Consider the following 12,478-nt stretch of genomic DNA (forward strand, 5'->3'; position numbering starts at 1 on the left):
TAATATCTAGCACATAAATATACAGAGACAAACAAGGTTATTTTTGTAACATTCTCATTGGACTTGACCTCTGTAAAAATAGATGTAAAGCGCTTTGGTATTTTTAAGCTATATCGAGTTTTTTTAGTTGGAAGGTCATGGGTGATTTAGTACCTGTCTGGACCACTGATGTTGATGATGATATGGCAACGTAAAGAAAATTTGTATTTATACTTAATAAATTAAACATATTAGTTGACGATGAATACTTCCTATCCATATTTTAATGACTTTTTGATTTAATTAAATCTAAATCTGCATATATACACACTTTAGCAGACCATGCCTTGGATACCTTGGAATGTATCCAAAGCATGGTCTGCTGAACCTGGCTGACCATAGTTATGGTAGTGGATATATTTTTTGTGTTGTTCTGGGTAAATGCTAGCAGTTCTCCCAGTTTGACCATAATATGATAAATTGCAAGAATAAGGAACCTTGTAAACAACTGGAATAGAGAGGGGATGAAGTGAATCCTTAGGAAAGCAAAGATGGGAAGCCTCTTCAAATGAGATTTGAAAGCAGTTCAGAGATTATATTTCTTTAAAGTTCTGACTATTTTTTCTGAAGTGCCCTGGATGTAGGGAATAGTAATGCTATTATTGTAATCTTTATGTTGAGAGGGATGTGAGGAGGTGGAAGGACAGATAGTTTGTAGATCTTTTTGGCATTGTAACCTTCCTGTTCAAGGTTTGGCAAATAAAGGTGAATTCCACTGTAAGGGAAGCTTTGGTGGAACTGTGATTGGAGGTTTTGTTGACAAGGGTTTCGATGACATCATATTGTGGGGGGGGGGGATGAATGGAAAGTTTGTTTATGTATCTACCTGTGTGGGTGAGTTTTTTGTAAACTGCAAAAGAAAGGGTGTCATTGAGCAGACGTGATTAGAATAGCTAAAAAAAGGTAAACTGTTATTTTCTTTTTCAGTAGTGAACTGGATTCTGGGGTGCCGACTGTTGAGGATGATGTCTGGTGTCATCAAAGCCCATGTCACGAGAGCCTCCAACATTTGTGGAATCTCTGTTCCATCCAAGTCTCCCTTACAGCAGAACTCACCTTTATTTGCCAAGCCTTTCTGTCCAGTAGTTACAATGCCAAAAAGATCTGCAAAGTATCTGTCCCTTCCACCTCTTCACATCCTTCTTATGGGGGTGAGTGAGTGACCCCCCCCCTCCCATAAAATCTCTCATGATATGTAACTTATCATGTTCACTTTTACATGTTTTTCTAAGAAGATTGCACTTAAAGAAATGTCAAATTTTATCTGTAAATCTTGTATTTGTAGTAACTTAACCATGAGGCTTTGTTAAAATAATGTGGTGCATGATGTCATTATGTAATGCTGCTAACTCATGTCGATATATGGCAATTTCAAAAGATGTGCGAAGTGATGACCTCACGTCCGAATGTCAATACATGATTGTATATGGAACTTTCGAGAAACATGTGCATGCATATAAAGCAAGTCCGGGCCTTTATAAGGTGAGACTTCAAGAAGGATTTTGTCTTAGGGTTTTTCCCTTCTCTAACCTGGGTCTGCTGCCACGTGAAGTCCATTGTCGGTAATTGAAAGAGAAGCATCGTGAGTCTTAGTTTTCAAAATCTTCCCTTGCCCAGGTCTGCTGCCATGTGAGGTTACCTTTAGGACCGTTAACATGGCAGCAACACATTGCTGCCATGTTAAGGGTCCTAAAGGGCATGTAATAATCGACAACTTGGTATTGAATTAAGCTTACTCAGGGTAGGCTTTAGTGTCAGTTTGTGTATATAATTCACATTGATATATATATATATATATATAGTTGCATTACAAAGAGTTGTAATGCAATTTTATATATGTAAATCAAACTGTATAAGTATTGCTTTTTGATTTAATTAAATGGTTTGTGAACAACACATTAGACTGATTCTGTCAATGCACTATCCTGAAAATTTTGAACCTGCATAAGATAAAGTTAAAATATAATCAAGCCATGATTAATTAAAGGTAAAAGATTAACCTAAGTGGGGAATGCTAACAACATCTGCTTTGTCTTTAATTTAAAATCTTATAGTCTCGCACTCAATACATAGTCTAACTGGCGCAGTCATAAAACAAATAAATTTGTTCATCTATAGAGCATGAAAACATAAAATTTAGTAGAAATATATAAAAGGTGGTAGTCAATAGTTAAAGCAGTAGACTATTCATGAAATTTAAGTGAAGGACAACAAAGATAAAGTAGGGTCGAAAATTACGTATTAGAAATACAGAACGTTTATAACACCCCCACCTCAAAGTCTCTGACTTGCATAGTTGTCCAGTCTCACCTTCTACCAACATCATTGTATATCTTTTGTGGGCTCACCCCCCCCTCTCTCTCTCTCTCCCCTGCCTTACCTTAAAAGATTTATGTGTTACATTATTTTATATAGTAATATGTCCAGTATACTTGCAGTACTGTGTTTATTCTGTATATTATTCTATTATACTATTATATTATGAATATTATATATTATTCTATATATAAATGCCAGAAATTCTCCTTACAGTTTTTACTATGATCATAATTTTAGTATTGTGCTTTCAGCTATAATGATTATATTCAGTTTGAGTTTCAAACTGAATACATTTTTTGTTTTGTTCTTTTTTTTCCACATACCTTTTTAACATTTTAGTCATGCTGGTATCCCCCCCCCTCCTTGGACAAAGGCAATTTGGAAGAATCTGTGATATTTCATTCAGAAACATAAAAGTAGTTATTTTTTAAATTTGTTATAATAAATTACAAACGTATGAAACATTTTTTTTAATTATTAAATGCATCATAATAAATAAATGATTGTGAAATTTAACACGAAGTTCTAACTGCTGGTTCAAACTATTTTCATTAAAAGTTTAAATTCAAACACTTTGAGCCACACAGTTAAAATGCAATTTTGCTATTGACGAGATGTGGCCCTAACAGAGGTCAGTGGATACACAGCAAGAGATACATTTTGTTTAAAACTTCCTTTAAATTTTTTAGTTATGGAAAAATTGCAACAATTTTGTGACAAGAATATATATATATAAAAAGTGCTATATATTCCCCCAAAGACCTTTTGCATACCTCTGGGGGTATGCATACCACACTTTGGGAGACATTGGTATAGAAGAATATCACTGAATGCAAATAGAATTTCTGCATGTGAAACATGCAATGTTAGCTGTATCTTCTGTTAAAATTACTAATGAAATATTCATTTACAGCAAGAAAATCTGAACACACCTGTTTGCAAGAAGCGAAAGTTGCATACTCTTTTACCGTCCCCAGAGCCAAGTCCAGAAAATGATTATGTTGGCCAGCATTCCCAGGGAATTGGAGGTCATTATGCAGATTCATACATACTAAATAAAAAGCACAAGCCATATATGAAATAAATCTTCTTTATGTAAATATGAGGATTTAACATAGTAGTTAACTGTTTTATTATATTTTATATCTTGTTATTTTAAATATGTAAAAGAAACCCAGAGCATACTTCTCATTATTTAAGAATGTTATTTCCATTGTAAACCAGGATATGTCATTTAACTATAAATTGCATTCTTGGTATATTTATGTATGATTTTATAATGAACAGAATGGATTTTTTTGTTATTATTTGTTACTATCTCACCTTTGTTGTTCATAAAGTATTTCTGTCCAATTTAAAGATTTTTACTCTAAAGTGGGTTGTATGTAAGACATATATATTAAGTTATTTTTTTAAAAAAAGATTAACTATATCCTTCTGAAAGTCAGTACCTTGGTTGTAAAGTTTTTATAAATGAAAATTTAAAAAATCAGACTGTTTAATTTGCTAAAATTTAGCTAGGAATCATCATATTTTATTCATCATCATCAAATTCCTGATATATATCATCAAGGGATGTACAGGTACTGTACAACCCCTTGTACTGTACATGAAAAATTACATCATTACTAACTTCCTATCTACAATTTTCCTCCAAATCAATCTACTGCCTGTCAAGACTCAAAAATTATCAGATCTTATATTTCTATTTTCTAAGGCACTTTTTACTGTATCAGTCCACCTACACTAGTGGCCAAAATTGTGGAAACCTTTTGGAAAAAGTGTATTTCTGAGGTTTGATGGCTCATAACACCACTTTTTTTTTTTGGAGTAATACCATAAAATTATATATCAATGGAAAGATAATTTAATCAAGAATGTAATGCAATAACTTTTATGAAGGAATTTTTATTAGAACAGCAGTTATAAAGAAGAAAAGTGGAACAGAAAAAATGAGATATACAAAAATTCTTACAATGTGAGGTAATACTTAGTTAGGTAGCCTTTAGCGTTAATTCCATGGGAATGCCTTACAACGCCTTCCCATGGGGTGAACCAAGTCTTTTAGTTCTGCAGCTGTTATAAAGTGAAACCAAGATTGAATTATTGCTTCTATTAATTGGGTTTTATTACTGGATTGCTTCTGACTAACAAGTTTCTTTAGTCAGCTCCATAGATTTTCGATTGGGTTAAGGTCTGGGCTATTCCCAGGCCATTCCAGCCAGGGTTGCCAGATTGGCCATTTCATTGTCAAATTTCAAAAATTTGGCACTTTTTTGAACTCTGGGGCCATGAAAAAATCAGTTTGGCCATTTTTGCAAATGTGGCCACTAATTTGGCCATTTTTACAAAGATTTCAATAACACCAAGCATGCTTGAGCTTCATTCTGTACTTGTATAAAACAAGTACACAAAGCTCCCGCTCGCTATTGTTGCTATAAACTTAATCCAGTTCTGTTGATAAATACCACCAAACACTATGCAGCTTCATTTTGTACTTGTATAAAACACATACGCAACAGCTTTTCTTTTAGGCTTACACGGTGATCCGAATGCATTTTTGAAAATTATGGAGACAGCTACCGTGTTTGAATAAAAACTTTAGTTTAATATAACTGAAATCTACATTCGACGTTTCCACCTTTATGTCAAGGTCATCTTCTGGAGCATACAACTATACACAGGAAACAAGCTATACTACAATCAAACTGGTTTGTTAACCCTGTTAAGGTCTGAGGCCTTTCAGACCACGCACTCAACACCTTACACCAAATCAACTGGAAAAGCACCTGCTCCTTACACCGCACACCTGGTACGAAAGGAAATTTAAGGAATCCTGCAAAATCCTGATAAACCATCCAAATATCAACAACAAAGATGGCATGAAAATTCCAAGGATCTGGATGGCACACATTCAGCCTACCTAATATGAAAGATACAGCATAAGTCAGGACTGTAGCCAATCCTTAGCTAATATTGGAAACCATTCCATACCAACTGGCTGGAATGATGTAAATATATATATATATATATATATAGTAGACAACACCATTAATAGGACTCTAGTGTTGATGTATAATTTTTTGAAAATTTTTTTTTTCTCACCAGAGGTCAGGCCAACAATTGTTGTAGCAGTTGGTCAGTGTCTTTAACAAACCAGTTTGATTGTAGTATAGTTTGTTTCCTGTGTATAGTTGTATGCTCCAGAAGATGACCTTGACATAAAGGTCGAAACGTGGAATGTAGATTTTAGTTATATTAAACTAAAGTTTTTATTCAAACACGGTAGTTGTCTCCATAATTTTCAAAAATACATACGCAATAGCCATACCAGCTTGGGTCCATGTCTGTTTTGATCGTCTCTAGTTAGTTACGGCATAGATTTTGTGTTGCAAGTGTTGTTCCATTGCGTGATATCAGATTTGGTGCTCTTTGGTGATAGTTCTATCTCATAAACTTTCATACTGGAATATTTTGCATAAACTTTACCCGCATTGTGACAATATGCAAGTAATATGTTCAATTTCGTAAGAATGATAATTAAGTGATTTTAGTATAATTAATGAATAATTTTTTAATATCGTTTATAAATCTTTATCTTGCTTATATTTTCGGTTTTTTTTCTCTTTACTAGATTGGTGTTTGCTGTGTCAGATTAGTATTTGTAATACAAATTTTGTAGTACTATTATCTATAATTTGTTTTTTGTTTCTTCGTTTTCTGAATTGAGATATTTTGTTTTTTTCAAGCCCTTTAAAATGCCTAAGTACAAAAGTGATAATAGAAGTGGAAGAAAATATAAAAAAGAGTGGGAAGTAAAATATTTGTGGCTGAAATCTTCTGATGATGGACAACATGCGTATTGCAAAACTAACATGCTGCCAAAACTTGTTCACAAAAAATCAAAGAAACACAAATATAAATCTCCCAGTATATCACAAACAACTCTAGATAAAGTTATCAAATCGTTCATGAATGACCAGGAAAAACAAGCAGAAATAGAACTTAGCCTTGCAATATTAGAACTTAGCAGTATCCAAACACAATAATTTTAAAGAACTGTCGAATTATGCCCTAACATGCCTTATCGTGCAATAGTTGAACGAATTTTATCTTATGTAATCTATCAAAACTAAACCCAGAAACAGGATGCAAATTAAACTGCTGGATTCAATTGTAAGAATCTGTTCTTTCTTAAGTGATAACAATATGTGCCAAAACTTTAAATGTACTCCCGAAATGCTACAAATGCACAATAGCAAAACCCTTTAAGACTCGACTGCAGAAATAGAACAAGATATTCAATATCTTGAGGAAGTGCTGTCAAATTAACAGCTGACACTGTAAGTATTTTAAGTTTAATTAAAAGTATTTTTGATGATATATAATCGAATATATAGGCATAATTTATGCACACTTAATTGTTGGTATGTTAATTCACACAATTCAATCATTTTATATCTTTGGCCATATTTTTGGCCTAATATTTTTCCAAAGTGGCCATTTTGGCCATATTTTCTTTAAATTTTGGCTGTTGTGTTCATCTGGCAACCCTGATTTCAGCAGTGGAATATGATTATGTTGAAACCACTTTTTGCACACAGCAGCAACATGACATGAAGCTGAATCCTGTTGAAATATAAATGCTTCATTATCTTGGAAAAGATCACGATGAAAAAGGCTTCAGTTTGGGCTCAAGTATTTCATTTATGTATTTTTGGGCATTTATATTCTCATTAATCATGCAAATTCTGCCTACACCTTTTGATGTCATACAACCCTAGATCATAACACTAAGTGGGTGTTTCAAGGTAGGTGTAATGCAATCAGGATGCAGTTCTTCTCCTTACATATTTTATGCCATCACTACCAAACTGGGAGATTTTGGTCTCATCACTCCAAATAACACTGTCCCATTGTTCTGCTGTCCAGTTAACATGGGTTTTAGCCCAGTTTAATCTTTTCAACCTTTGTTTGAGAGATAAAAATGGCTTTTTTCGTGGAATTCTAGCATTTAGACCAAATTCCTGCAGTCTGCGCCAAATAGTCCTTGCATTCAACTTCACATTGTATTGCGCCATTTCATCTTGTATACACCCAGATGATTTTCTTCTGTCACATAGGCACAGTCTCTCAATTCTTCTATCATCGCTTGCTGTTGTGCACCTTTTTCTGCCTTTACCAGTCTGGTTTTGTAGTGACTGAGTCTCCTTATACCTCTTCAAAAATTTAGAAATGCCACCTTTGGTTAAGTTTCCACCAATTTTTCTTCTAATTTCTTCATAACTGTAGCCTTGTTCACTTAATATTGCTATTTTACATCACTTTTGGGTGACCAGTCAACTCTTTGTGTCATTTCTTTAATTTTATTACGTTTTACAAGCTCACTAAATGAAAGAACACAAAAAAGAAAACCAACCAACTTGATAGCAATCACATAACACACTGACAAATGTCCTCCTCTCAACTCCAATACATGACATTAATAGCTGAATCCTACTGTGACCTTATTGGCTCATTGCAAAACAAGATGACACCTGATTGGCTCTCTAAACACTCATGCTCATTGGCTACATTCAAATGAAGGAAAGCTACTTCATATCAACCTAAGCAAGTTGTGCTTCTTTTTTCTTGTTATTTGGCTATAACTTTTCATAGAGTACATATAATTGAATAAATTTTGTTGCATTACATTTTTGATTAAATTATCTTTCCATTGGTATATAATTTTATGGTATTACACCAAAAATAAGTGGTGCTATGAGCCATCAAACCTCAAAAATGCACTTTTTCCAAAAAGGTTTCCACAATTTTGGCCACTAGTTTATATCTTGGTCTTCCTCTGGGTCTTTTTCCTACCAACCTGGCAGAGAACACTTGTTTTGCTAATTTTTCCGCTCCCATTCTGTTTAAGTGACCATACCACTTGAGATTAGCTCTGCTGATGCATTCCTGGATGCTGAGATTGTCAAGTTCTTTCCTAATACACCTAAACCTCTTTTTACGTTCCTAAAAATTATGCGTAAATAGAAGTCGCGTAAAAAGAACTACTGACTTCATAGAAAAAGTGAAGACTGGTTCCAAACCTGAAATATAAGCAAAATAATGAAAAAAAAACAAACATTGAATTCGTTAGGATCATAAGATTTTTATTTACATTTCATGGAGAACACACATACATATAAAGAATTTTAATAACTTGAAAAAAACATATTTCAATTGTTTGCTAACGATTCTATAAAAAAATTATGTTATTCGCTATCAGTTTCGACAATAAATGCAAAAGCTTTCATTTTCGTGAGACTGTAATATCACTAGAACTACTAGATATGGTATTATCGTCATCGACTTCCGCCTCAAGTTGTGGAATTCTTCTTGTCATGTCTTGAACAAAAATACCACTGGTTGTTTCAGTAGTTTTAGGCATGAACTCAGTTAGTAATTGCTGTGTTGATGCTTTAGATAAGTCGCAATATAATTCTCTGTATGAAGACATTAACAACTTAAGCTCATGTGAAAACTTCCCAGCACGTTCTTCATTTGGATCATGTCGGGCAAAATAATTGCCTAAATTACTGGCCAGTTTAAGACCTCCTTTAATAATATCAGCAGTAAAAGTAGGATTATCTTGATCATTATCATTAGCTTTTTCGCTTTCAGGAGTCTCAGAAACAATCCCCACTATTTCTTCTTCGCTAAGAGGTTTATCAATTAACAATTCTTCGATATCTGCCGAAATAAGATCATCGAATCCTTCTCTGCCAATTTCACATGCCAAACTTATTATATTGGGGAATTCTGCAGTATGATTGAAGGGAACAGGAGCATTCTCTTTAACACATGTGGGCCAAATAGCTTTCCAGCATGCATTCATAGTTTCTGGTCTCAATTCAGATAATGATAATCGAACCTGATCAATACAATCCATAATTGAAAATTTTTTCCACACATCCATAACTGACAGTGTTTCATCATCATTTAGCTTGTTCAAAACATACTGAAATGTTCACCTGACATAATATGTTTGAAAGTCACAATTATACCCTGATCTATAGGTTGTAGCAATGATGTGGTATTGGGCGGCAGAAAAAAAAATTGCACATTTGGGTGTTCTATGGCAGGATGACCAGGTGCATTATCAAGAATCAAAAGCACTTTAAATTTGAGACCCTTGTCGTTCAAATAGCATCTAACCTCTGGCACAAAATGTTTGTGGAACCACTCAGTAAAAATATCAATGGTCACCGAAGCTTTTTTTTGTTGGCCATCCAATGAACTGGCAATTTTTGAAAATTTACGCCTTTCATTGGTCGTGGTCTTAATGATCGATTTATGAGCAGTGGTTTTAACATCTGATCTCCTAAAGCATTCGAACAAAATGGGAGTGTTTTGCGATCCTTTGCTGCTTTGAACCCACCAACAGTTTTTTGCATTTTTGATACGTAAGTTCTGTTTGGCATTTTTTCCAGAAAAGGCTGGTTTCATCCATATTCCAAGCTTGTTCACGAGTGAAACCTCCATCTTCAATTATATTAGCAAGTTTTTGTGGAAATGCTTTAGCAGCTGTTTCATCAGCAGAAGCTGTTTCACCTTTAATTTTTATATTATGAAGAGCCTGTATTTTAATAAACTTAGCCAGCCAACCATTGCTTGCATGAAATTCATATTTTTTCCTCGATTGAGATGAAGTATCTGGCTGCAGTTTTTTAATCTGTTCATAAAATCTCAATGCTGATTGCTTGATGGAATTTCTGTCAACTGGCATTCTTTTTTGTACATTATCTTCTATCCACATCACTAAAGCTTTTTCGGGCTTTTCTAAAACAACATCTCTTGTGTATGATGATAATTTCGCACTCGATTTTGTACCAGAACACTGCATTTCTAATAGCCTCTTCATTTTTCTTTATAGATCTGACAGTTGATTCATGGACTCCAAAATGCTTTCCCACAGCCGTTGCACCTTCCCCAGTTTGAAGACTATCTAAAATTTGAATTTTTATATCCAAGGAAATGGCTTTCCTTTTTTTTTTTTTTTTTTAATCAGCAATATCATGTGAAGGCTGGATTAAAATCTTCGGTTAATGAAATTAAAGTTTGAAAATTACATATAGCGTCCCATTTATTATTTCTTGGCAAATTTATTAATTTTATAATGCGATTTCTATTTTGATTTCACTTAAAAAATGCAGTAACTGTGTTGTCTACTCAAACACCAAATTCAAACTACTAAGAACTGCTTTTTTATGCTCAGTCAGATATGTAATTCGGAGAATTCCCAATAAATGAAATTAGTAAGAATTTAGAATTTTCATAATTGAAACGAGAATGAAAAAAAAAAAAAAATCTCAGAATTTTCTAGAATTTAGAATTTTCTTAATTGAAACGAGAAATGCAATTCTACAAAATTCTCAGAATTTTCTTGAATTATGGATTTTTTCCAAACTTAGACTTTAGGTTGGTCGCGTAAAAAAATTTTTTTTTGATATCCCAATTCGCGTAAAAAAAATTCACATAAAAAGAGGTATAGGTATATATATATTCATTTTTAATATATTGCCATTGAATCCATCTGTTCATGCCCCTGATCTTTCTCAGGACTCTCATATCTGCAGTCTCTACTCTTTGGCCAAGTGTTTTCCTTCTGACCCAGCTCTCAGATCCATAAGTTAAAATTGATTTGAACACAGCACAGTGTTTTGGCTAATTTCTCTCTTATTCCATATAAATTTATTCAGTTGACTTCTTACCATACCAGCTTTGTTGATTCTGTTGTCTATTTCCATATTTAATTTACCATCTTCACTAAAATTTGTGCCTAAATAGCTGAAATGTTTTACTTATTCTATAGGTTCTTCATTTACAATGTAGTTGATATTTTCAATGTTTCTGCTTATCTTCATTGTCTTTGTCTTTTTAATGCTGACTTTCATACCATACCTATTAAAACAGTTATTCAATTTAGTCAGGGAATCTTGCAGACCAGCAGTGGATTTATTTAGAAGTATAACATTATCTGCATAGAGCAAAGAACTGAGATTAGCATCTCCAATTTTGATATCAGGTTTAATACCACTTTCCTTCATAATGTGATCCATATAGATAATGAACAACAGAGGGGATAATGTACATCCTTGTCTGACACCACATTTAACATTAAACCACCTTCCTGTACTACCTTCAATTTTAACTGCTGACTTTACAACTCAAATAAGGACTGAGTGTTACTTGATATAATGCCCCATTGACACCATATAACTGCAGTGTTTTGAATAACTTCTCTCTTGGCACCTTGTCATATGCCTTTTCCAATCTACAAAGCTTAAATACAGATCTGTATAATATTCCCATGATTTCTTAACTATCTATTGTAAAGTAAAAATCTGATCCTGACAGCGTCTATTTTGCTGCAATCTAGCTTGTTCTTCACCAAGCTTCTCTTCCACAATCCTTCTCAAGTATATTTGCATATATCTTACCATGAAAACACTCAGTAGAGAAATACCTCTGCAATTCTACATTCAGTTTTATTTCCCTTTTTATATATGGGTACTATGAGAGCTCTATTCCAATCATCTGGAATTTGTCCCTTTGTCCAGGCCTTCGGAACTATGCAGTAAGCCATTGTAAGACTTTTTATACCTCCATACTTGAGCATTTCTGGTTGAATATCATCTACTCCTGCTACCTTTCCACATTTCAGGCTTTTGATGACTTTTTCTACTTCAACTAAGAATATGTGTTCCTGATTGCATGCCTGGTCAGTATTTTTACCACTGTGCTGTCATCATTGCTTGTTTCATTTAGTAATTTTTCGAAGTAATTACTCCATACTTCAAGGATATCTTTTTCTCCTTGTAGGCGTAGGTTTCTGTGGTTTAGCATTTCATAAGAAAGATTCCGGTAATTGGACCACATGTTTATTAAGGTAAATAACAATGAAAAATAAAAAAACCGACAAGTCTCATAAGTGGTTTGACTTACGTCTTCAGGGGTCAAAGGTAACTAAAAGCTTAAACACAAGAAATGCAAAATTACTCAAAATAGTTCATTCTATGAAGTTGTGGCTGTCTAACTGTTCATTAAATTAAATATCTAAATGCAGATTCAGTGCAATGCT

General features: G+C 33.7%; 1 protein-coding gene across 1 annotated transcript in view; it reads left to right on the plus strand.

The window, feature by feature from the left end:
- Window positions 1-3,725, plus strand: part of LOC150108525 (uncharacterized) — a 190,126-nt gene extending 186,401 nt beyond the window's left edge. The window contains exon 12 of the mRNA XM_090390479.1: window positions 3,272-3,725. Within this exon, the coding sequence (XP_090246605.1) occupies window positions 3,272-3,442 (171 nt within the window). The 3' untranslated portion in view covers window positions 3,443-3,725. The remainder of the gene's footprint in view (window positions 1-3,271) is intronic.
- The last annotated feature ends 8,753 nt before the right edge of the window (window positions 3,726-12,478 follow it).

This window comes from Typopeltis vanoorti, chromosome 3, assembly GCF_054136105.1.
Source record: "Typopeltis vanoorti isolate ZY-2024b chromosome 3, IOZ_Tvanoo_1.0, whole genome shotgun sequence".
NCBI lineage: Eukaryota > Metazoa > Arthropoda > Arachnida > Uropygi > Thelyphonidae > Typopeltis > Typopeltis vanoorti.